A 24,651-nucleotide genomic window follows, 5' to 3' on the forward strand; every position below is an offset into this window, starting at 1 on the left:
AGCAGCATGTGAGTGACCGCCGTGCTGTTTGGTCGGAGCTGGCAGGGGTTGTGCACAGGCCTGCTGCAGAGCTGTGCCATGGCATGCCCCTCCTGCTGTGGTCCTATCTTCTCTCAGAACACAGCCTCCTTTCACTTCTGTCACTCCGCTGATTAAAGGCTGGGGGCCCTCGGTCTCTATGTCTGCAGCACAGCACGTTTACAAGGGTTCTGTTTACCCATTTCCTTCTCAACTCATTACCCCAACAAGGCTTAACCAGTGAAAAGAGGCAGCTTGTACGCACCGCAGGCAGCTTGGTGACAGTGCAAAGACGACCCCACTGAACAAGCATACAGATACTGAGACGGCAGCATAATCCAGTCCATTACAAGAAAACGCTGGCCTTTTAGGCAAGTTTAAGCCCACAATTATGCTTTGTGTGGCATTTGAGCCTTGGGTATAGTGTGTCAACCAATCCTCAAATTACTCAGCCAGTCTGTAATGAGGGGACTTTTTTCTTGCCTCAATGGCACCTTATGCACGTAAAGAATGACTGACATGGTTGCAACTTGCAAGTCTGAACTAACATGCGTCAAGTGATATACAGCTGTACTGGAGCAGTGGCGCACAAAAGAAAAAAAAAAGAAAAGAAAAGAAACAAGAGCGAGACAGTAAAAGGCTGGAGGTTTGCACAGGCACCCAAGTTGGGGAGGGGAAGCAGAGAAACGGAGCAGCAGCACCAGTCCTGACACATGGCCCACATTCACAGCCACCTCCCACGTCACTGTGCTCCTCAGAGAAAAAGACCCTTTTGTTTCCCAGCCCAGGGAGGGAGGGAGGTCTCTGGGGTGAACCACCGCTTAGCTCCACCACTCCACCCGCCATTAAAAAAAAAAAAAAAAAAAAAAAAAAAGAAAGAAAGAAAAAGAGACATGGGGACCGGACTTCCCACCCCTGCCTGGCGTCCTCCCTGCTGACTCCCCGCTTCAGCACACAAACACAGGCTCATCAGAGGCTGTCCGTCAAGGCCCCTCACACTACTATTACTACAACTACTACTACGACTACTACTACTACTACTACTACTACAACTGCTATTGTCTTTTCCTGGGTTGGCTGCAGCTAAACATATCTCTAACAATAACCTTGCTGTTAATGCATGTGCTTTGCTAATACGTGTTCCATAAAACCACTACAGTTGTCATTCAAACTTTTCTGAGTAATGACACTCAACATATAAAAAAAAAATGTATACATTTGTCAAAGTCCTTTAAAAACTTTTACAAGAGCCATAGCGATCAAAATGTCTTAATGAAGATCTATTTGCAAGCTCTTTTCAGTGTGCAGGAGCTTTACGCAAATGAAGCGATTACAAATGACACATTTAAAACTGTGTTTATTTGTATAGAAATATGTTCATGTTTAACATAGCTTTGTAGTTACAAACTGTAAAAAGAAGAATATTAACGCTATTAGCATCACTAAGTTTCTCTCAAACAGAGGAGCACAGATCTCGGAGAAAAAAAAAAAATCACCCGATGTTACTGTGTGAAATGTTAAGCTCATCAATATACTTAATGGATTGTGTGTGCGTGCAGCTCATTGCTCAGTTAAGAGTGAAAGGGGCTTTACTAACAGTAGCTCTCAAAGTAGTCTCCATTTTCTGTCCATCATGTACCCATGTACTACTGAAGAACGTCAGAGAAACATTCACTATTTCTAGTGCAGAGAATTTGTACAAACCTGCTGTGTATTCTCTCCATACCTAGTACAGACAGGTAATCAGGGTTACAGAGAAATGCTTTAAGACCCCAGTACAACAGCCCCCCTCCCCCGCCCCCTGCCCCATCAGCTTCCTTGTTCTCCTGAGACACATTTGAGATACCGCACAGGGGGAAGTAGCTTCTGACTGCAGTCCTCATTGGGCCCCCGGCCCACAAAGCTCCTGCTCAATCTCTCCTTGAGAAAAAAGTCAAGGCAAGTGCTGCGGCACTCCCTGCTATCCACTTGTTTTGTCCGTAAGACTATCAGCATGGTTTACTTGCTGTACCCTCGGAGGGGAGGCAGTTCAGCTCAGTTCCTCTCAATCTGCTCAATGTCGAGCTCACCTCCCAGCTGAAACATGTCCTTCCTTGTGCTACATAGCCCTGCCCACAGAGGCTCACGGTCCTTCCCATTGGTTGTCCCTGCCGTCATGTCGCCACAGTCTGGGGAGTTCCAGTCCAGCTCCTCGATGGTGGGATCCGTTGCCATGCTCCGGGTGGTCTCGCCCTCTTTGGTCCGGGGTTGAACGTCCTCCAAGCCTTGTTCACTCACAGACGAGAAGTCGGTCTCACATTGGGCTGTGCTCCTGAGAATGGGGAGGGCTTGGCCTGACTGGCAGCTGTCTTCCCCTGTGATCCCAGGGCAGCTCAGGCTGTGGAAATTCCTAAGTTTCTGTGGAAAGGCAAGGGGGTGATTAGTTAACAAAAAAAAAAAAAAAAAAACATGATGTACTTCCCATATAAACAAACAAACATCCACAAACATGTAAAATCTTTGGATGCAGACCAAATATGTTTGATAGTGAGCAGCCTTTCTTAGTCCCCACACTGTCTACTGGCAAGTTTCCACACTGGCTGCTGCCATGGTAATGTCATATTTGGTTAGCTAATCAAAAAACAATTTTCCTCATCTTAGATTATCACCTAAGCCCTCAACAGGACACAAGCAAGTCTTACTGCATATAACCATCCTCTGAGTACAATCCCTCTACTGTACTCATACAGCATGTGAGAGGGCCACTGAGTGTCAGAGCTGAACATTGGACAACAACCATTTTAATAAAAGAAAAAAAATGTAACAAGGCTAGAAGGCTCAAAGGATATAAATTTAGCCTGCATTACATATTGGAGCAACTGGTAGTTGGATGGAGTGAAGCAATGTGAACCGAGCGTGCAAATTGAGGTCCAGCGGGAACCGAGGCAGCAAGTGGCCAGATACCCGGAGGGCAGACATCACTCATGTCAGCCTTTCGACTTTGCTGGCCTTTCACTGGTGCTGCACAATGAGGACATACATCTGGGAAACCCAGCAAATTCCTTAGGCAAATCCACATGTGCCAGCCCTGCTGAAGGCGTATCACGGCCCACGACAGCTGGGCTCACTGGAGTGGGAGGCTGCATTACAGAGGCCTGTGCACTCTGGACAGCTAATGTGGAGTAGGCAGGACAGCTGTCTCTCATGCCTAACCTCTACGGTGTTAGGTCAAAAGGACACAAAAGAATAGAGCCTCTATAAAACCTCCATCACCCGTGTTCTTATGTAATACTGAGCAGGCGTGGAGGTGTAAGGGCTGCATCTCACACGCTCGTGGACAAGTATATGATCATAGTAAAATGCATTCACACACACACCCACATGTATGTCTGCATGATCGTGGAATATGAAGATGAGAGCTGAGTAAGCTAGAACTATGAATAAGGCTAGTGGAGAAGAAAGGTGACAGTGGAAAGTTGTGATCTATGTCCCAGAGCCACCAGCACTGAGAGAGGACTCAGCACCGGGGCAGCAGCACATCAAAGGAGTCCTGCTGTTTTACTTGGCTCCGGTCAAGAGGGTGCATTCGTCAGCACCAAGTCAGCGTAGCATCGCTGCCCTCCGCATTAGTTCTTCAGTCTGGACAGAGTCAGATGTCTGGCCCAGACCTTGGCTGGGACCGAACTGATAAAGGCCACGAATAGTCTGGGGCTTAGCAAAATAGGGCCACCGACATTCTGTGTTCAGCCAAACCAAGAATAACTTTTATCTTAAACAAAGGAAGTGTTCTACAGAGGAAGAGCTTCAGGATATTATGGGCAAAGGAAAGAGTTATATTTCCTCTGATAGAGTATCATCTCACAGTTACTGTACCACATTAAAATGAGCATCATTAATAAACACTGCTGGTGTCCAGTTTGCCTGCTACTATCACATCGCCACTGAATGGTGAAATGGAGAGGAGGGCAGAAAGGCTCCTCATCCATAATGACCTTGACTCTCCGTCAATAAAACGTGATCAATAGCTCATGAGGCCCGGTTGTGGCAGCAATCCACCCACTGAGCTGAATTTACAGAAATCAATATCTCTTTACCCAACACACATCCCCTGTGCGACAATCTATAATCTCTGCCACAGCTGCTCTACTTCCTGACATTCACAGAGCCACAGGGCTGGGTAGCAGTTTCTCTCTGGGTAAACTATACCACCACGAGCTGTGGATGAGAGGACACTTTAGAGACACACTCGGCACTGGGATGAATCTTTGAATAGCTAGGTGACTTTGTAGAAGTGTGAAGAACAATAAAGCCCTTGTTTTGAGTGACAAACAAGTTTAGCCTCTGAATATCATATATATGTTTGAGCCTCATCTTGATATACAGCCGTTCTTGCTTCCACAGAAATCTCCTGGCTATTCATGGTTGCATACTTTTCACATTTCTACTTTTAAACACTGTCCCAACTAAAAGGCTGCATGCCACAGTAACTTGACAGAGCAGATGAGAGCCATATTCCTCTGGGTTTAGCTGCATGCAACTGGGCCAAGATGTCTGGAAATCATTTTCCCCAAGGTTTGCCACTAAACCAGTCACTTGAGAGGAATTAAAGAAGATCTGAGAAAAAGAGAAATCATATCAATGAAAGCAAATCTGATTAGTCTGCATGAGGCCATAAAATGGCGTCTCATGGTTTCAAAGGCAAGGCCTCTCACCTGAGCTAAAAGCCAACACTGCAGCAGCACTTTCTAAACAGAGGAACAGGGAACACGAGGCAGATAACCTTGCACTGAGATGATGAACAGCAGGAAAGACCCTATGCTAACAATCTCAGCGCCCTGAAGTTTCACTGTGAAAATATTGTCTGTTGCCTTGCCTAAGTCTCTTCTCTCCACGCTGACCTCCTCCCTGTTTGGAGTGCTTGTGGCGTCCACTTGTCGCGTCACAGCAGCCGTGTTGTTAAGACACTGCTGAACTCTGGGTGACTTTCTCAGAAGGGCCAAGTTCAGCCCTGTGTTTATGATCCAGTCAGTGTATGTGTGAAACATGCGTGCGTTTGTGAGGTGAAAAGACAAAAGCCTGCCAGGAAGTACAAGCATAACAGGTTGTCTTTGTTTACTTCAGATGTAGTCAAACTCATCTTAAGTCGTTGGTTTCATAAAACCATAGAGGAGAAACTATGAAGAACAGGTGCAGAGATGAAAAAGTACCACAGCTAACCTTTTTTATGAGCTCCTCTCCTCCTCTTCATTTGCCAGTTTGCTCACACATCGTGTTTGATGTGTTACTTCTTTAACGCACATAAAAATGCTTTACTTCATGCTCTCTCCCATTTGGCATGTGCAAATACACACCCACATAGTGGAATGTGACCCACAACAGGCCTGCATGAAAGATCACTTTCTTTTAATGATAGTGCCTGTTGAAGCACTTTGAGGTGTGTTGGGGGAGAGCAGGACACAATGGTATGACCTTTAAAGTGTTTGTTTATCCAACATGGAAGGAACAAATTACTCAAAGTACAGAGGATAACTAACTCTTGTTAGTGAGACTGATTGGTCTAACAGAGCTTCCAGCTGGCTCGGCCATTTCCCCGAGGGTCTTGTCTATGACCCAGAGAGCCATCCAAAGCTAAACTGGCCCAGACTGTGAGGAGGACGATGACAGGTTCAGCAGATAAACAGATGTCACAGAAAGTGACATTAACAATATGGAATGGAAAGGGCTAGGAAAATAACTTGCAGTAAGACATACTCAGGAATGACATTAAATATACCGTTAAAATAAACAGATGATAAAGACTGTATAACAACCATCAACTGATGTTAAAAAGGACACATACTCCTTACCTTTTAAAACAAACAGGGGGTGTACTCTGAGTGTCTGCTTTGTGTTGAATATACATCGCCTTAATTACCTCCACCAGTGAATGGCGGGTGTACTGCTTTCAACACGTTCTGTTTGTTCATGTGTTCGCATAATATCTCAAAATGTTCAGACCGGATTCACACAAAATGTTGTAGAAAGGTTGGTCATGGGACAAACACAGACTGGTTAACTTTTCACACTGACTAGCTGGGGGGGCTAGCAGTGGGAGTGACTTCTCACTTAAACATATGTAACTTCCATACAGGTTCACATTACACTGTTAAACTTTGTGTTCCTATCAGCAGACATAAGAACAAGCCAACCCTCCATTATTGGGCCTATAAACAACAGTGGAGAGGTCGTTTCCTGTTGAGACATAACTGCCCTGCAAGTTTTTCCAAATCTCAGTGCAGGGCTACAGGGGCAGCACTAACCACCAGAAACACACTGGGAGTGCTTTGTTTGTGCAGTCTGGCACAACTTTTTACCTGCCACACTGTTCACCAAGGTGTTTTGGCACATGACAGTCAACGAGCTGATGTTTCTCACAGCATATAGACTTTTTTAGTTGAATTTTATAGTGTTAAGTTAATATTAACAACACTGTATTGTCACATTCATAAGTCTCCATCTAATGAACGTCAATTACTTTCAAATCCTAGTAAACAGTATCTTTCATGGTGAGCCCAAGCCATTCAAATGTGATACCAAGCTGTTTCCTACAGCATGCATTATTTCTGTTACGGTCAAAGGATGCAGTTTTAATACCAACCTGTGTCATCTTGGCCAGGTCCAGGGAAGGCCTCTGCTTGTGTGTGTCAGCTGGTCTCCTGCGCTTCATGCCAATCTTCTTGTCGTTGAGGACGCACGGCTGTGAGTGGCTGCGGGCCAGCCCCCCCTGCCCGCCACGGCGCTCCAGCTCTGGAGTGGAGTCAGGGGAGCTGGGTGGAGAGGGCCCACGGGGCTCTGGGAGGCAGATCTGTTCATGAGAGAGGTAGAGGGGCTGCGCTGGGGGCTCAGAGGACAGGGGCGCAGAGGAGGAAGGAGCCAGGCCAGTGAAGGCAGAGGGGCAGGGCAGACGCTGGGTGAAGCACGGCAGCTCGAGGGTGTTGGAGCGGGTGGGCAGGCTAAAGCTGGAACTGCGCTGCATGGCTGGGAAGCTGACCTGCGCACCCCCGGCACCGCCACGCTGGACACTGCCACCACTGTGGCACCTCCTCTTCTCCACTGTTGTCCACACCCGTGAGCCCTGAGGGCGCCAGGCAGAGCGACAACCACCCAGCTCATCTGAGCAAGATAGGGATCGGCACTGCCGCTTGCTGGGGGGTGCAGTGGAGGGTGAAGACGCAGCCTCGGTCAGGCTGAGGTTCTGCAGCAAGCTGGTGATGGTGCTCGAGGCGGTGCCAACCTCCCAACCCCAATGACCAGGACTCTGATGCACCTCAGGCAGGACGTCCCACAGGCTCTCCAGACTGGCCCCCACTGGCCTCTGCTGCAAGGCACAGCCCTGACTGACCTCACGCCACCGGCTCGTCTCTGCAACAAAAATCCAGATTCAGTTTAATTAAATAACCATTAAATATCTAGTAGTAATTAAATAAAGCAATTGAGTAGTAATAAAACTGGTTTAAGTAATACTTAAGTAATACTTAAACCAGTTAAATACATAAACAGAGGAAATAAAAATCATATCAGAAAATGACGGACCAAACGAGTCAAAATTCAGACCTGAACATCAACCCTGTATAATTTATAGGCCGAGAGTTGACTACATGTTTGTGCAGCTTAGGAACTGTTAAACTAGTATGAGAAGCATTTTAGGCATGGAGGTCTGACCAACATCTGCCCTCAAAACTGAAGAGACAACAGCTCCTAGTTCCAGGGCTTGTCACAGCCTCAACAAGAAAAACAACAATCACACAACAGACCGCTGCAGTATGGGTCAGAGCTCTGCTCCTCGCATGCGTCCTTTGTACTGGCACTACACACTGCTTTATATAATCTGCACCTGTCACCTGGAGAAGACAGGGCATTCAACACAAAAAGAAGTAAAGTTTGCTCTTGTGGCTCCAGTCCCTGCTTTCGTGTGTACCTAGGCTACCAGCACAGCTGACTGGGAAGAGAACAGGTCTCAATATCTAACCGACTCAATATCAAGCGTTGCTCCACAGTTGTTTAAATGTCAATAGCCCATCATAAACATTCTAACTGAGGCTTACTATCTTGGCTGTTGGTCCATCTTGTGTGAATTGCAGGACGCTAGCAGCTGTTTTGAAAGAGGCCCTATATATCAGAGGTCCATCCAGGTAGCTATGTGCCAACACTGATCAACACTCCAGCGGCACCATAGATACCGTGCCTTGACAGCACACCAGCTGCTACCCCCGTTGCACAAACAAGTCTTGAATCACTGACTGGGTCAGACATTTTACAAACCATGAGTCACATCTTGAACGACAAAGCCTGTTGCCCTCTCCTGGTATGCAAAAGGTCTATTCTTCTGCACTGGAACTTGACAAAAATCACGAAAATAGCATTAACATAGACTGGGGGCGAAGAACAAAGGGCAATGCGAACAACACCTACTGCTAGTGTGGTGTTCTGTGCCAGGATCTTGCCAGTCTTAAGGACCCACTGCCAAGTTGCAGCTAACACAAAACACCATTAATCTCCAGAGTGCCATTTGTGCATAATTACAATGAAAAATCTGCTGAGGCCATTACTCCTACTACAACTACTCCTACTACTACTAGGGGAATGGAGAATGGGGGCCTTTTTCCCAAATCATTATAGATAACACATATCTAACTTAATGACAAAATGTCCACAGCTTTGTAGCTCGCAAAAGCTCCATGAGAGCCCTGCTAATGATAAGGCGCTAATATGTGGTCATTAATGCACGATGATGTTAGCAGGAACAGCTGCCTGACGTGTTTGACATAACAGAGTGTGACTGTGGGCCAGATGCAGCAGCGACTGCCGTCAATCATCTCTCTGAACGGCGACAGTGCAGCACCGCCCCTGCAAACCATGGCTGTCGCAAAACACATTTCCTGGCCTCCACAAGCTGTTGAAGGATGTCATCAGTACATAATTACAGGTCCTATCTGGTTTGTGATGAGTTTGCAACCACAACGAAGGAACAAATGTAATGTGAGAGAGTAGATGGGGTGAGGTGTGTGAATGCATGGATGTTTGGAAAGGGGTCACAGAGAGAGGGCTGACATTTACCCATGAGTCCGCAAGAGAAGAGCGCAGTCCCCTGGCTCATGGTCTGCGCCTGGAACTGTGGAAATGCAGAAAGGACTCACCGTCAGCTCACCACTGAAACTTGCCAAGATAGAATGTACCAGAGGTTGTAGCATCAACCACCAGCACTGACTTACTTAACAAATAAAAGTGACAAACCACAAACTACTTACGGACCCTTAGCATAGTTTACTGCACTGCATGCATGCATTGGTACAGCCTGTTTCTAAAGCACACCATAGTTTTGCAGGTTTTTAAATATCTCATTGATTTCACTTGTTTTTAATTCAAACTGTCCGGTGACAAACCTATCTTAAAGTTCTCCCCTGCCCAAGCTCATTTTCACCCACAGGTTTAGAAGTCATAGGTATTTGAAATTTGTTCATAAGACAATCTTTTCTCTGGCTGAGATGTACATTGTGTTGTGTGGCTGTCTGTGTATGGAAAGCGTGACACGAATGGTGCATTCATCAGATAAATAGCAAGAACTAATTTCCTACTCAGCAGTTAGCCAAACTAACTATCATACATTTCAAAATCATACATTTTTAAAGCAAGAAGCCACTTCCTCTAAATCATGTCCATGTTTGCTCATCACTTGTCTTCTGGGTTTGACTCTCTGACCATACTGCATGTGAATGCAACACAGTCTGGGAACTGATTTTGAAATCCCAGATGACGGACCTTCCCACCCATGTATTAACAAAACGGAAGGCATGCAGGCTTGCATTTAACTGAATTACCACACAATAATAAAGCAACTGACAAAAATAAACCAAGGTAGGATGTTCACTGGCTCGCCGTGATGGATTAACTGACAGAAGCATTTTTTAAGTTTCTGCAAGGTTGATTTTTGTACTGCACTGCAATTAATGGAGGTGAATGGCTTTGGAAAAAACACATTCAGACATCTGAAAATGAATGGTATGCACTGGAAAAGGGTTAGGAATAATGTTAAAGCATATGTGAAATGCAGTACAAAAGGGCTAAACTATGCCAAAACCTTGGTGTGGTCCTCTAACAAAGTTTGTGTCTGTATAATTGGGCCTTGAGAGTGCTGGAGGAGGTTACTAGCTGCTGGGAGTGGAGGACCAAGCACAACCAGTCAATAGAGGGGCAGAAAGAAAGAGAGGCTACCATAAATGCCTCTGACTGACAGTCAGCCCTGGAGCATGATGACTTCATTTCACGTGGCTGAGAGGGCAAACTCTGTCTACATTACTGGGGGAATTTTCTCACTCCATGCTGCCAGGGAGAAGCTTTCTACTGCATGGATGCTGATTAGAAGGTGAGTCAGAGTTGCCCAGCCTGGTGGAACTAAAATCCTCCATTGTTATTCTGAGTGTAGTTAATGGAACACTGAGGATTCAAACCAGATGACAAACACCCTGGTGATAACGACTGGGAGCTATTACGATGCAATCACCATTAATTGCAATGAAAACATCCCTTTTGTCGGGTGCGTTATGTCCAAATAACGCTTTTGACATTATTTTCTCGGATTTGTTTTCCGACAAATTTGACTCAGGGGAAGTTCTCTGTAATCAAAGTCATATTCAGCCTCTGATTAACTTTGACAAAATAGGAAAATATAATATAGGGCCATAAAACTGCTGTGACATGATGAATATGGCCAGTAACATTTTCCCTGATTTATGACAGCACCCTGTTGTTTTCTGCCTTGACGAGTGCAGTTGAAAGTCTGCTGGCAAAGATACTCATAAACATGCAATCACACATTGAACACAAACCTCTGAAAAATTCATACACAAGTAGAGAATAACCTCTCACCGGGCCCAAATCCGGCCTTTTGGATGTTACATCTTCAACACCCTTCTTTTCCAGTGTTTTCTTGTAAATGATCACCATGGCAACACACATCTTTGTCCCAAGCCATTCCAGTGCAGGCAAATAAGGCTGGAGGCCATTTCGATGGGCATGGTGTGAGCAGGCTGATTTCTCATACGGACAGACAGCACCACTCAACCCCTCCAGGAATGCACTTCACTCCTCGGTCCAATCCTGGGCAGACACAAAAAGATGAGCAAAGGATTAGAATTCAGTACATTTCTAACATTCTGTCTACCGTATAAGCTGAGCACAATCCAGCTGGATTGTGGAGAGCAGGGATCCCCGGGGTGGAAGCTCCAAAACACACCATCACTGCCGACCAAACCCAGCACTCTCTTAAGCCCTCAAGCTCAGCTCACACACAGATCCCTCTCAGTCTCTCTGTAGCTCAAGTTTACTCTCCCCACCAACACTCTTGCAAAACACAAACAGCTAGCTAAGAGGATGGCTGGGAAAGTGGAAATTCGAGGGAGGTCGGTGGTTTGACAAGATCCTTTAATTCACACGTGAGCGGGCAAATACTCCCCGCAAACACACACGCCGCACAGATCTGCAGTGTGTGGGAGCTCGTCGTACATCATCATATAGCAGTCAAACTAAGCTGCATTTTCACTTCCCCTTGGTTTCTCCATCGTGACACCAAAAGTGAAACTCTACACCTTGTTTTTGTTCTTGTCTGTCCATTTGGAAGATTATCGGTCATCTGAGAGAGAGACAGAGAGAGAGAGAGAGAGAGAGTAAGCTTCCTCAAAGTGTTCCACACTGGAACACAGAGAGCAGAGCGGAGCAAAGTCAAAGTTGTGTAATTGAATCCTCAGGGCCTGACTGGGAATAGCTGACCTTGCGGTTATCAAAACAACCCTCTTCGCATTAGTGCCGCACCGATTACAGTAAAACAGCTGATTAGCCACAGATGTAAATCTATAGAGTGTAATCGCCACAGATGATTTTACTACCACCTTGATAGGAACAGTTTAGACTGGGTCAGGTAAGGGGAATGAGGTAATCCAAGCGTAGTGGACCCAAGATGGTGGCAGGCCTGCAAGGTCAGAGAAGCTGAAGGGTCTGTTAGCCAGCTCAATGACTGAACAACTGCAGAGATAGAGGGGAGAAAAAAAAAAGAGAAATTGAAAGAGATGGTGTGTGTGAAACAAAAGGGTGCTGTGTGCAGATGATGAGACACCGTACGAAACAAACGAGGCAACATCAGAGGATGGGGTGTGGGTTTTGTGATTGTGTGTGTGTGTGTGTGTGTGTGTGCGTGTGTGTTTTGGGGAGGGGTGGTGGTGTAGCTGCAGCATCACAAGACCCTGAGGGGCCTGACAGACTGGCGGCACTAGGTGGTGTTTGCGTGCAGCATATGATTTCCATTACTAACACTTATCACATCAGGAAAACAACTTAAATACTGGGATGTTTTTAGCCATAAACTGAGCAATACAGTTCAAGGATGCCTGGCAGCCTTAACTTGTGGTCTGGTCTGTGAATAGAAGAGGACAGATCAAAGCACGGAGACTCACTAGGTTGGGCCAGCCTATACTGTGCGTGACCAATAACCACACAAATCTGTGTTCCAAGGCAGAGATAACTAGCGATCATGTGTTGAAGTGGAGGAAACGGTCCTTTAAATATTCCCCTTAATGGCTTGTTGATGGATGTGGACAGCACTGACACGGAAAGAAGGAAACCTCGCCTAAGGAACTGCCTTGTCTGAGGGGCAGAAAAAAGTTTTAACATCATTTTCACGCTGTGCAAAAAGACTAATGCATTGATGAGCAATCCTGTTTTCCTTCTCTATAGTAATGAAAACTATGCTGATGTAATGGGCTGTGGCCTGACACTCTGGATTCTGAACTGTAAACAGGATCCATTACTTTTAGTTGAGGAGAATCCCAACAATTTTCTCCTCGTTCTCACACTCAGGCGACGGCGTTAAGATTTCCCCCACCCACAAATCTAAACCAAGCGCTTGGAGTGGGAGAGGTTTATAATGTAATTATAAACATTCCCCGGCTCCGTGACAGAAGTTGAACAACATAGAATTAGAAAAGCCTAACCTAGTCCCGCAGCCTTTGAAATCCATTCAAACTTGTATGACAGTTTGTGAATGGAAAAACTTGCATATGCTGAGGAGTGCTCTCCTTGGGGCTTGGCAAACGGCCACTGCTTTCTCCTGCAGAGACGAAACTGTAAAGCAGACACATGAGGTCCACCAAGACACGCTGCTCAATCATCTCCAGCTCCTGGCGGGTAAACCCTGTGCACTCAGTTCGTATCACACACATACACATTTATATTTTAAAAGACCCCGATCAAGCCACAGTCTATCAACCAAAGTGTGCGGTTCAAGGAATTAGAATTTCTGCCACAGGGATGTTTCTGCAACTCTGACATTGGGGCAGACTCACCTCCATAACGACACTGCCCTTATCTGAATCAGTGAGAACCTTCATGCTTCTGCGGGCCGATAGCTCTTTATCTTGGCTGGGGCAGCAGGCACTGTGACAACTGAGAGGTCTAATCTCAGAGCAGGAGGAAGAGTGTTGTGGGACGTCCCTGCAGATCTGCTCTCCACCACATGCAAACAGCCTGCTGACTGACAGACCCTAGCAACACCATAGTGCCGTCTTGGACTAGTTGATGGAGCTCCGTGCTTCCTTTGTGGTCACAATGAGCCTTTCAACCATCGTTATTTTGGTGTGTCAAAAGCTGCAGCAGCTAGTTATCACTCAGCATAAATAAAAGCTAGATAGGAAGAGAGAGGAAACCACAGTGTAGATTGGGTCAAACATAAAATGCAAGCCTACTTTACAGTCAGATACATTTTCTCTCTAAAGGCCTGAATATACCCTATTTTATTTTTCTGTATTTGTAACACAGGCATAGGAGCACCATACTGTAAATGGGCCTCTTCTGTAACCCAGAATAAACGGAGGCTAAGTCCACAAAGAGTACAGACTTTCAGCCTAGACATTACAATAGGCTTCTAAAGTGTAATCACCCCTGAAAGCTTTAAAATGCAATTTTCCAATTAGAGCAGCTTTTCTATACATTGCTTAGACTGTAATCCCACGGGTTAGGCCAACATTACATAAGGATCTGGCAGCTTTGAGCCTGACTCTGACAGTTAGAGCTAATACTAATCCATCTTATGGGACTTGGACAGCTCGTGGTAAACAACACTGTTAGACATCACTGTTGTGCCCCATTGTATGGGCCTAAAGTAGGCTACTGAGCAACACAGTTTGTTAACTTGCTGTAAGGCTGTATCAATTATGCATCAACTGATTCTTATCCTCAGCACCTAAGATTAGAGTTTCATTAGGTCTTTTATCTGTTTAAAGCATGACGTTTACTACCCTCCCCATAAAAAGGCTATCTTTGACACCGAATTTCCATATATCCTCCTATGACATTCCTGCATGCACGGTGTTTGGATCCGTGTCCTGCTCAGAACAATCCCAGGATTGTGGCCCTCTCAGTAATCCAAGCATCTGCTGAGCACCTGAGACAGACCAACCTGAAACCTAGCTGAGGGATTTGTGTTGCTCTTCATCGCTGGGCTGCCTGAGGAAAGAATGCTGGCTAGGAGTCATGCTTAGCTCCACAGAAAAATTCCCTGGGAGAAAATATGCATGTTCCTAAAAAGCTTGCATCCCCAGGCTCTTGGCTCCTGTGGCCTATTTCTTTGAGTGGTCACGGCTTGTGAATGATCCATATTTGGACTAGTGCACATTCAGGCAGTTTCCCATGTCATGATGGTTGGTGGTGTTGACAGACCATAGCATAAAAGGGCAGGACTCTGAGTGTGCATGAAGTCTGACTGATTGATAAAACAGCAAACCGGTTCAGTGTTTTCTGCAGCATCTTTTTCACTGTGAGAATGGAGGTGTTTTTTTTTTTTTTAAACCTGAAAACTTCTTTGTTTGTGTTGTGATCAATTAGCGGCTACAAAAGGACAGGCGCCATCAAGTTTTGCTACGGCTGACTGAGTGAAAAGAAATTTATGAAACACATTATAGGGTGTAGGCTAACCCACAGCTGCCCGCATTTTCACAGAAATTAGGCTATGTCAAACGGGAGGCATACTCTACATTTAAAGCAGTGAGTGAATAGTCAGAAATGAGCATGGCTGGGAGGCTTCAATAGTGGTGACCAAGCTTGGTTGAGGGCCTGGGGTAGAGCCATGGTCTCACAAGCATGCAGCTGCCCACTTACCATAAACACAAAGACTCAGCAAGGCTATGCATGGCAGCCAAGGAGGCCTACATTTTAAAGAAGGCCTGCTGTTTAATTATCTCATACATAATCACTTGCACTGTATACATTTGTTCAGAACAAGAGGTTCGTTGAGGTCGGTAAACATGGCTTTCAGCAAACCTGTCCAAGTTGGGAGAGAAATGTTGTTCACATGAATGCTAAATCTAACAAAGTCTCTTAATAACAAAGGGCCCAAGGCGCAGCATGCCTCTACTTCCACAGCAAACTAACATTGCACATTAATAGGCCTAAATAAGAATAAGTCACATCCATGGGGCACAGGCCTATTTGGATTCAATCAAAATAAAGAATTTGGGGAGAAAGAGCACGCTTGAGTTTTACATGCAGGATTCCAGCCCTCCCCCACACTGCCATGCCACTGACCAGACACAGGAACTTGAAAAGACAGAGGGAACTGAATATTCTCAAGATAGAGCCTCAACAATGTCATAACGTAGACACTGTGATAAACTGGATCTCTGAGAATAATTCAAATAACGGCAGGGGGAATCACCTGCACCATTTGACAGGACACTTGATTTGTACTTGGCTAAAATCAAATATCCAAATATTTTTGACTGAATAGCTCAATATCAACACTGTGATGATATTATAGGGATGACTATTGCTGCTTTCACCAACTGTTTACACAATGAGATTTTTGATAAACAATTCCAAGAAATGTGATTATAATTGCCAAGCAAGTAGAGGCAAATAACATACCAGCTACAAATAGTCCATTCATTTCTAAAAGTTACATGCATTTGAAATTCAGGAAAACCAGAAAAAGACTTACAATAATACAATATCTGAAATCTGTGTTGTGTCTAATATCTAATATCTAGTCTTATATTACAATATCAATATAATATCTATAGGTTTCTCAGCCCTATTTGTACTTCAACTAAAATTGCCTCAACAATTTTGCATATTTAGCTTGCCAACTCTCCAGGTGGAGGCCTCTTGGTTTCTGGGGGAAAAGGCCTTGAAAACTGAGCTAGTCCAAGAAACCAGCACAAACAGTCCCTTAAACTCCTTTTCCAAAATCCCTCATGAAAGGGAAATGAGTTTGGCAAGCAAATTGGTGTGACGGGAGCTCACAGAATGTTACACACAGGCTACAGAGCAAACAGGATTTTGAACTCAAGAGAAAGGCCGCAAACTATTGATGACAAAGTATTAAAATATAACTGCACAAAAGGCAAATTAGCACACCTGTTCGCCGATAACAAAGCCTGCTGTGTGACCATTTTCTCAACACCACTTCAGAATATTTAGTGTATGTTCAAGGTAAAGCCTGTCACTATAAGCTACTTACACACTTTGGCAGTCATGATCATGGCAATGAGACACTGGGGAGAGCTGAGGTTAATCTAACTTGTGTGTTTGCGCTTTGACCGAGCACCTGGATTGTAGATTCTGTCTGATTGCACGTCAGTCAGGCCTGTCTAAGTTTAAAGAGATGGAGATAAGACAGCAGCATTCCACTGCAACGGTACAAACTGTAACATACCAGCAGGAGAAACTAAATATCCCCAAAAGGCATGGCCAAATGCAGCATCAGGTACAGAGAGGCACGAACCTGGAGGCTGCTAAACAGGTATTGAATAGCTTTTACAGGTAGCTACAACACACTACTGACCTACCTTGCCATGTGTGTGCATGGCATGAGTGAAAAAAAAAAAAAATCCAAGTTCAGGCCAGATTTGCTTGCACTTCATGTTTTGGCCAGTTCACAGGAAAATGCTTTTGTGCAAAGGAAGACAGCCTAAACCATGAAGCAACATGTTGCAGACTTCATGGGTGACTTGGTCGCCTGTCATCCATTGATTTAGTCAGAAATTGGCACTTAAAAGTTACTGCCAGCTGCATGCACAAGCCAAGCATGGATACTACAAAAGGATGCTATAACACTGATAACTACGAGGAATAGGTTTAATTTTCAGATTGAAGCACACCTTCTTTAGACAGTGGCTTTATTATCAAACTAACCTTCTCTGGCAACTTTTTAAAACTCAAAGTATGACTGGGTAATTCCAACATATCAACAAAGAGCAGAGAAAATTTGTAATGCAAGCAGCAAATGGAGACAGGAACCCATCATACAAGACAAAAGGGGGACAAAGCAAAGGCAGTGTGGACACATGAGGGAAAACTTGCTAAGCTAAAGTGGGCGCAGGCTAAGTTCAGTCTCCCCCAAAGCTCACCACCACCTTTTGAGTCACTTTCATGCCTTGTCACCAACTTTCCCCGCACATATCAACATTAGAACACTTTCAAAACAGCAAGGAGCAGCTTCACACTTTGTCTGAAAACTATCACTCACAAGCAGCACGGTGGACATCTCGCTGGATCCCACGACTGACAAAACCAGCAGCTGGTTTTATAGCTAGTTTCGCTTGACCATCTTGACTTGCTGTTGTTGTTGATGTTGTTGTTGTTGTTTTGCGCACCAAGGCAAAACAACGGCGTCAAACAGGAAGCTAGACGAGCAGCAACTTCAAGTCCTGCTCCGGGCAGCTCCTGCAGCTACAACATTGCCCCAGTGCACTACTGTCCAAGTTTGTAAGCTAATGACGCTGTGACAACATACACTAGACCGTACCATTCACCCCACGGGGGGAGGGGGTGTCTATTTACTTTATAACAACAAACCTCTCATCCTAACCTATTTTTTTCCACTTAATGTGCTTTTAAAAAATAAATTGTCGCTGGTACAGTTTTAAATGTACACCATTTGGTTAAAAGAAAAATTGTGACTTTTTTGTATCACTCACCTCCCCCTTCTTCCCATTGACTAGTGGTGTGTTCTTGCTTCAAGTAATGAAAAGTAATCATAGTTTTTCTGCTGTGAATATAGACAAGGAACTTTCACAATATGGACTAGTGTTACATTATGAGTGTGTGTATATGAGAGAGAGAGAGAGAGAGAGAGAGAGAGAGAGAGAGAGAGAGAGAGAGAGAGAGAGAGAGAGAGAGATAACTCACCCAACCAAAATGAGCTCCAGCATCCAACTTATAAGGGGTTTATCCTAAATAAATACAAACAGATGTTCCTCATGCCAGGGAGTAAAAAAGCTTGCTTCCTCCATCACTGGTATAGGCTACATGGGTGTGTCTGCTAAAGAGGCATTTATTCACTGTTTGGTTAAAATATGCTGTGACTTGAGTCAAATTTACATGAGCAGGCAACATCACTTATCGGCTTGCAGATCAAAGCATCAGTTTTCATATTGCCTTCTTATGTACATGCATTCAATCTCCAGTTTTATCACAAATCCAGCCGCCGCTACTCTTTTTCATAATGTGCCTTTTAAGCAGCATTACCAGTAAGATCATGTGCAGCTCAGTGATGATAATGATTGCACTTATTTTTTATGCTGTAAAGGCAAAACCACTGGATCTTTATTGGACTGTCCCTTAAGATGTACTGTGGGAGACTACAAAGACCAGCAACCACACTTTTTTTTTTTTTTTTTCCCCACAGCATCATCGCTGTCACATCAAGTGTGTTCATCTATTTTATGGGGATTGAAGTTAAGACACAAGGCCTCAGAGGGGTGGGGAGCTGAGGCTCACCCCTGGCAGACACTATTGTTAATCAACGAGTAACATCTGTTGTGTGCCACTAATCTCCCTCCGCCTAAAGGTTTCAGACTGTCTGCCCCTTGTGTTAAAGGGCACCCAGGATTTGTCAATTCTGCTATGTAGGTTACAGTGTGGGGGGTCACCGACATGTTATTACCAACACCCCAGCAGTAGTCTGGAAAGTGACTGATATATTTACTGACAAAATACAGAATATACAGAGTGGAAACACTGTTTGTAGTGTCACATATTCCTAAAACATATGCATGACCCTTTGGGAATTAGATCTAAACACCTTGAACACTTAAATGGTAGTGCATGAGTAATAGTCCCACCATTCAACAAGTGTGACTGTGATGTGTTAAATAAAACTACAGAGGGCAGTATTCACCAATCATACCTGCTGGTGCAATGGAAACACAACAACACAAAACAGACCTGTAATATATTCTTTATAACAAAGGTATGTTCAAGGCATAGTAAACCTTTATTTGTTTTTGGAATTCCCTTTTTGTTTAAACATAGCTCGCAGCTACCACATGGTTTACAGTAAATAGGAAGTGAGCTTCCAAGTCCCATTCTGGGGACTCTGGAGACCCCATGCAGAATGCTGTGTGCCATCTGTGGTTCCCACTGGCCTCAGACAGATGGCTAAAGGACTCTTGTTACAGGAGCCAACCCTTCTCATCTTTAAAGAACGGCTAATACTCTATCCCTGACGTAACTCATCATTACATAAGATTTATAAGTTTGTTTTCCATTCATAAATTAGAGATAATTTAGATCGAGCATTTGAACCGTGCCAGTACATTTCTGTAAAGTAATTCCAAAGCTAAGAGACCAATTTAGTTATGCTATTTGTCATTCATAGAACTCATGAGCTTTCCATTAATGTACACAAATTACAAATATGCTTGTCAAGTCTCTCGAAAGAGGGACAGTTCTGGGCACAGAAGAAAAACAGTGACACCCTTTGACAAAAGGCAGAAGTACATGCATCTACAAATTGACTTGTTGCAGCATTCATATACAGTGTATTGTGCAAATAATTGTCTGCTTATTACTCAGCAGGACAGAGGTCTATTGAAACTTATGTTGTGTCTCAACATGAAAAGAGCATGTGGCTTTCATGGACCACCATCTAAATTACACTGCTACTACCCATATTTATCCAACTAATCCTCAGCCCATAATGTTCATATCCAAGTTAATTGAACTGGCACGTCTCAGTGGATTTTGGGATCCCTTCTAAGAGGCTCTGAGGCGTTCTTTCTGATGAAGCTTGCACATCACTAAACCCTCAGAGCTTACAAGCATTTTGAAAGAAGTGCAGCTGCTCCACCAGTGACTACTCATGGGTGTCTCTGGTATCTGTGTGAGCATTTTAGTATTTTATAATCGGGGCTGAGAGCAGTTTCTATCCTGAGTCATAATGAAGCTTATTAATGTCACCACATTAATTATTCTTGATCACTCCTCCTATTCCTACAAATTTAACAAATATAGGGCAAGGCTCCGACATTTCTCAGGGTACAGTAGGGTTGCAATCTACAGACATGAAATAACATAAAGTGTCTTGGTAAGGTGTTGGGTCACCACGATCTATGCACCTTGGCATTGATTCTACTCGTCTGTCTAACACATCAGTCCAAAATCTCCCATGGCTGTTGCACTAGGGTGTGTTTTAAGTGCAAAGGCCATTTGATATGGTGTGATTTACATCTTTTTCATTCTCAACAAGCCATTCAGTGAGCTCTTGCACTGTGTGGATGAGGGGAATTGTCCCCCTGGATGAAAGCACTCTCGCCTGGATAGAAATATGTCATCATAGGATAAAGGTGACCACTCATAATAACTTTGTATTGCTTTGAAATGAGCTTTCCCTGTAAGAAGACAAGTGGAGCTAAACAATGCCAGGAAAATGACCCTCACAGCACAACAGAGCAAGCCGTCACTAAAGAGGTCCACCACTCAGACGTGTAGAGTTGTCTTGGTGGACGACACACATACTTGCACACATGTGAAGGATGACTCATTTGACCACATCACTTTTTTCCATATATGTAGACCAGTGGCTATGGCTTTTCCACCACTGAACTCGCAAATGGGCATTTGTCTTGGTAATGACATGTTTATCCACTGCAACCCTACTATAATATCCCCCTGTATGTACATTATCTTGTAGAAGAGTGGCGCTTGATCCCTCCAGTACAGTCCCAGAGGCTTATTGAATTTATGCCAAGGAGCACTGAGGCTGTTCTGGCTGCTTGTGGTCACCCACACCACAACACTTTGATACACTTTATGTTGTGTTTTCCTCTAATTTGTCACTCATCTGTAGGTTCATTGGTCAGGTCAAGCAGTCACATGATTCTACACTCAATGACAAACTTGTGAGCATCGGTGCTGCATATGGACACTGATGGCTTCCAATTAAGATGACAGAGTTGAGGGTCTAATTCTGTGAAGGATGGCCCACCCATGTTCAATGAAAGAGAGAGCACACTCTGGCACTGTAATTGTTCTTCACAGTCTACTGTGAATGATGGATTTATTCAAGAGCAGCTGGTCTGGAGTCATTCAGTCGGTTACGCCACTTTGTGTTGATACAGTGAAGACAAAGACGTTCTTATGACGTACATTCCAGTGTACTTGCCCCTAGTGCAATCTATCTATGCAGATAGCTTCTGTGTAATTAGGCTAAGGTTGAGCAAACTTCCCTGTCTCCTGAGAACAATTTCAGCTCCCAGCAAGTAGAAATTAGAGATGGATAGATACAGTTTACAGATTTCCACAAATGCAATACCCATCCCATCTCATTCTATTGGGGTGCTGGGAGACAGGGAACCTGAGGATAATTGGGAAAATACCTATATTTTCAGTGAACTAGTCCTTTACAAAGGTACAAATTATATACAACATATTTTTTGTACTTCTTGTTGAGTGGATGTTAACTCTGAGGTTCAACAGCAAATCCATGCCATCAATACAGCAAACTACACAGTCAAATAAACTTTTTACACAGAGTGTATGACATCCTTTCTCCCAATAAGTGCTGCCACATTCATAAATATAAGAATAAAGCTATAAATAAAATAACTTGATACAGTAACCACTAAAATACTCTGAGTGGCTAATGGTGAGCGCTCTGCAAATTTTCCGGTGTGCTCTCTCCTTGAGGCTCTCCCCTTTCGTTCTCCATGTACGCCTGCACCGACCTCCACAGCGCTCTAATGTTCCCCTCGCCAAAACCCGACGCCCCTCTCCGCTCGATCAGCTCGAGGAAGAAGGTGTCCTCTGCAAAGATGGGCTTGGTGAACACCTGGAGGAGGTATCTGGAATGAGACGACATTACAACCAGGTAAAAATAAAAGGTCAATTTTCTTCGATAACCACATCCTTGAGGCATACCTACACCAGAAATATGGATTCTATGCAGTACACTGAAATGTACCGCAGTATACGCCCTCTCACCCTCTGTTCTCTCTGGATTCGATCTGCGGTGAGGGACCTTGGCGCACGTCTGTGTCCAGGAGAATGCCATGCTGGGCCAGCATCTGGGGGCTGTGTCCTGCCTCCTCTATCTCCTGCTGTTTGCCCACCTGTCACAGCACAGAGGACAGGTAGGGATGCTATCCACAGCGGCAGAAATGACAACACATGTTTTCTAATAGCGCTCATATCTGTTCGTTTAAAGACCCCATGAAAAGGCCTCTTACTTTCTTGATTTTATGCAGTCCCCGTTGAAACAGGGTGTTTGGGCAGGATGTAGTGCAAGTAAGGATCATTCACAAGTGCAATAGGATATTAGTTTGGAAGAGAAACACAATTTTATTCGAAAGGATCTTTTATAGGTTGAAATTTTAATTTACATCAACTAGTGCAGGATAATGACACTTTTTAAGCTACTCTGTTTCACAGCAAGCAGGAATGATGTGAGATCATTTCATGGGGACTTTAAATTTTTATAAAACTAGATTTGCCACAGTGCAAAAACTCAGTAGTTGCAAGGCTGTCTCTGCAGGACGTTGTGAGGAGGTAGCACTAAAGAAAAAAATGAATTACAGTTTTACAGAAGTGATTCTTTGTAAATTGGCAGACTGCAAATTTTACACGGCGGAGTTGCAGATTCAAAAGCTGTGCAGAATGCCGCTACAGAGGACTCTGCATCTGCATTTCATTACGTCTTACGATCTAATGTTCAACTGAGTAATAATAGTAGTGTGAGTAATGCATGAAGCATTTCATGTAGTAACTGAGTCGTTGGCCTGTTTTGTATGGGAGCTGAGACGGTGTGTTATGCTTGTTAGTGGCAGGCAAACCTCGGTGTAGTAGGCAGGGGGAGGGGAGAAGAACTGGACGCCAGCTTCAGCCATTGTATGTGCTGTGGAGACGATGTCTTGTGTGTACAGTGCAATGTGCTGGATCCCTGGACCCCTGTGTTGGTCCAGGAAGGTGTCAACCTGGTTCCTGCCTGAAATAAGTTCATGCACAAACATATCAATAACATGCACACAACTGCATGGATACAGAATGAGTTAGAATACAGCGCATCATGACTCAAAACTTGCTCGGGAAACTAAAAAAATATGGTTTTGTAAGATGCTACTACCTTGTTCAGGTAGTGATTCTGCAATGACAAACTTGCAGGTTGGCTCTTTTTTATCAGTGAAGTTAAGTGCAATTCCTTTTTGACTACATTTCCAATACTCCATGGCAGTGAGACGCAGTCCAACGCCATCCTGGTTTAGGACATAACCCTCATCCACATCTTCATTACTACTCAGGGGGAACAAAAGGGCAAATGCATCATTCACAATTCATGTTGAAACATAACATAACAGATTGGTGAATGCCTTGCAGGAGCAGTTTTAGCAGTTCCTCACCTATCAATGAAAAATCTGCGAAAGCCAAAGAGCCTCTGGTACCACTGCATGACTTGAGGCGTCGCTTTCCTGGAGCAGGCGTAGGTTATGTGGTCAAAATGTGTGACTGGACAAGATGTGTCGTCCAGGCTGCTGTCGCTCACGGTTTCAAACCCAGGTAAGAAACTGCCCTTGTATTTAGTCCTGTCAATAAGTGTGTGGCACACATTCCCCACAATGGATTTGACCACCATGTAGGTGACCAGCCCCCTGTCGTCCTGAACCGCCGTGGGAGGCACCAGGAAGTCGCATCCGTGGTCGCGAAGCACCTTGAACGACCTTTCCACGTCTTCCACCTCGAAGCACACATTGCAAGCAGAATCCACTGAATAATGCGGTGTGACATCGTAAAGACAGTTCACATGCCTGTCACCGCCGCATTTCCCCACGTTGTCCCGGTTCAGGTCGAAGGAGTGCCCATTGGTGATGCCGGTCAGCGGTTCATTCAGTCTCAGAGGAGGCTGGTTTGGTCTCTCATTCACGACGAACACCGCCGCTCCTTTCCTGAAGGCCAGCTGCCGGGACTGCCCGCTGAGTCTGGCTGCGAACAAATCGAATTTGTACTGAGAGACGAGTTCGTAAGCGAGTTTATTCACGTTTGAAACGTGGAGGGAAATGTGATGCAACCGGTTCAAGTAAGCTGCCATGTTTTTCCTGTGACGTCGTGCAGGACAGGGGGCGTGGGCGACCACAGTGATGATGTTATTAATAAAAGACAAGGCGAAATCACAAAATATTATCATCAAAATAATATCCCCAGTTTTACTAATGATTGTTCGTGTGTCACTAAAATATTTCTACATTATTATCGCAACACGTATTGCATCTATAATTATAATTAGATATATAATTATACATATTGATATATAATAACATTAATCTATATTATAATATTACAACAGCCCTCAATATACAT

General features: G+C 44.5%; 2 protein-coding genes across 2 annotated transcripts; both read right to left on the reverse strand.

Moving 5' to 3' along the window:
* Nucleotides 1-1,357: 1,357 nt before the first annotated feature.
* On the reverse strand, nucleotides 1,358-17,787 carry fam53b (family with sequence similarity 53 member B). Its single transcript, XM_030077494.1, has 5 exons — nucleotides 17,549-17,787; nucleotides 10,903-11,133; nucleotides 9,094-9,148; nucleotides 6,635-7,398; nucleotides 1,358-2,415 (listed from the first exon to the last, which is right to left on the reverse strand). The coding sequence occupies exons 2-5, from the start codon at nucleotides 10,990-10,992 to the stop codon at nucleotides 2,053-2,055; spliced, it is 1,272 nt and encodes a 423-aa protein (XP_029933354.1). The 5' UTR covers nucleotides 10,993-11,133; nucleotides 17,549-17,787; the 3' UTR covers nucleotides 1,358-2,052.
* A 3,539-nt stretch (nucleotides 17,788-21,326) lies between these two features.
* hpdl (4-hydroxyphenylpyruvate dioxygenase-like) lies at nucleotides 21,327-24,396 on the reverse strand. Its single transcript, XM_030077493.1, has 5 exons — nucleotides 23,697-24,396; nucleotides 23,423-23,589; nucleotides 23,133-23,284; nucleotides 22,285-22,412; nucleotides 21,327-22,145 (listed from the first exon to the last, which is right to left on the reverse strand). Exons 1-5 carry the CDS (start codon nucleotides 24,380-24,382, stop codon nucleotides 21,944-21,946), a joined length of 1,335 nt encoding a protein of 444 aa, XP_029933353.1. The 5' UTR covers nucleotides 24,383-24,396; the 3' UTR covers nucleotides 21,327-21,943.
* Nucleotides 24,397-24,651: the final 255 nt, after the last annotated feature.

Source organism: Myripristis murdjan, chromosome 19, assembly GCF_902150065.1.
Source record: "Myripristis murdjan chromosome 19, fMyrMur1.1, whole genome shotgun sequence".
Taxonomy (NCBI): domain Eukaryota; kingdom Metazoa; phylum Chordata; class Actinopteri; order Holocentriformes; family Holocentridae; genus Myripristis; species Myripristis murdjan.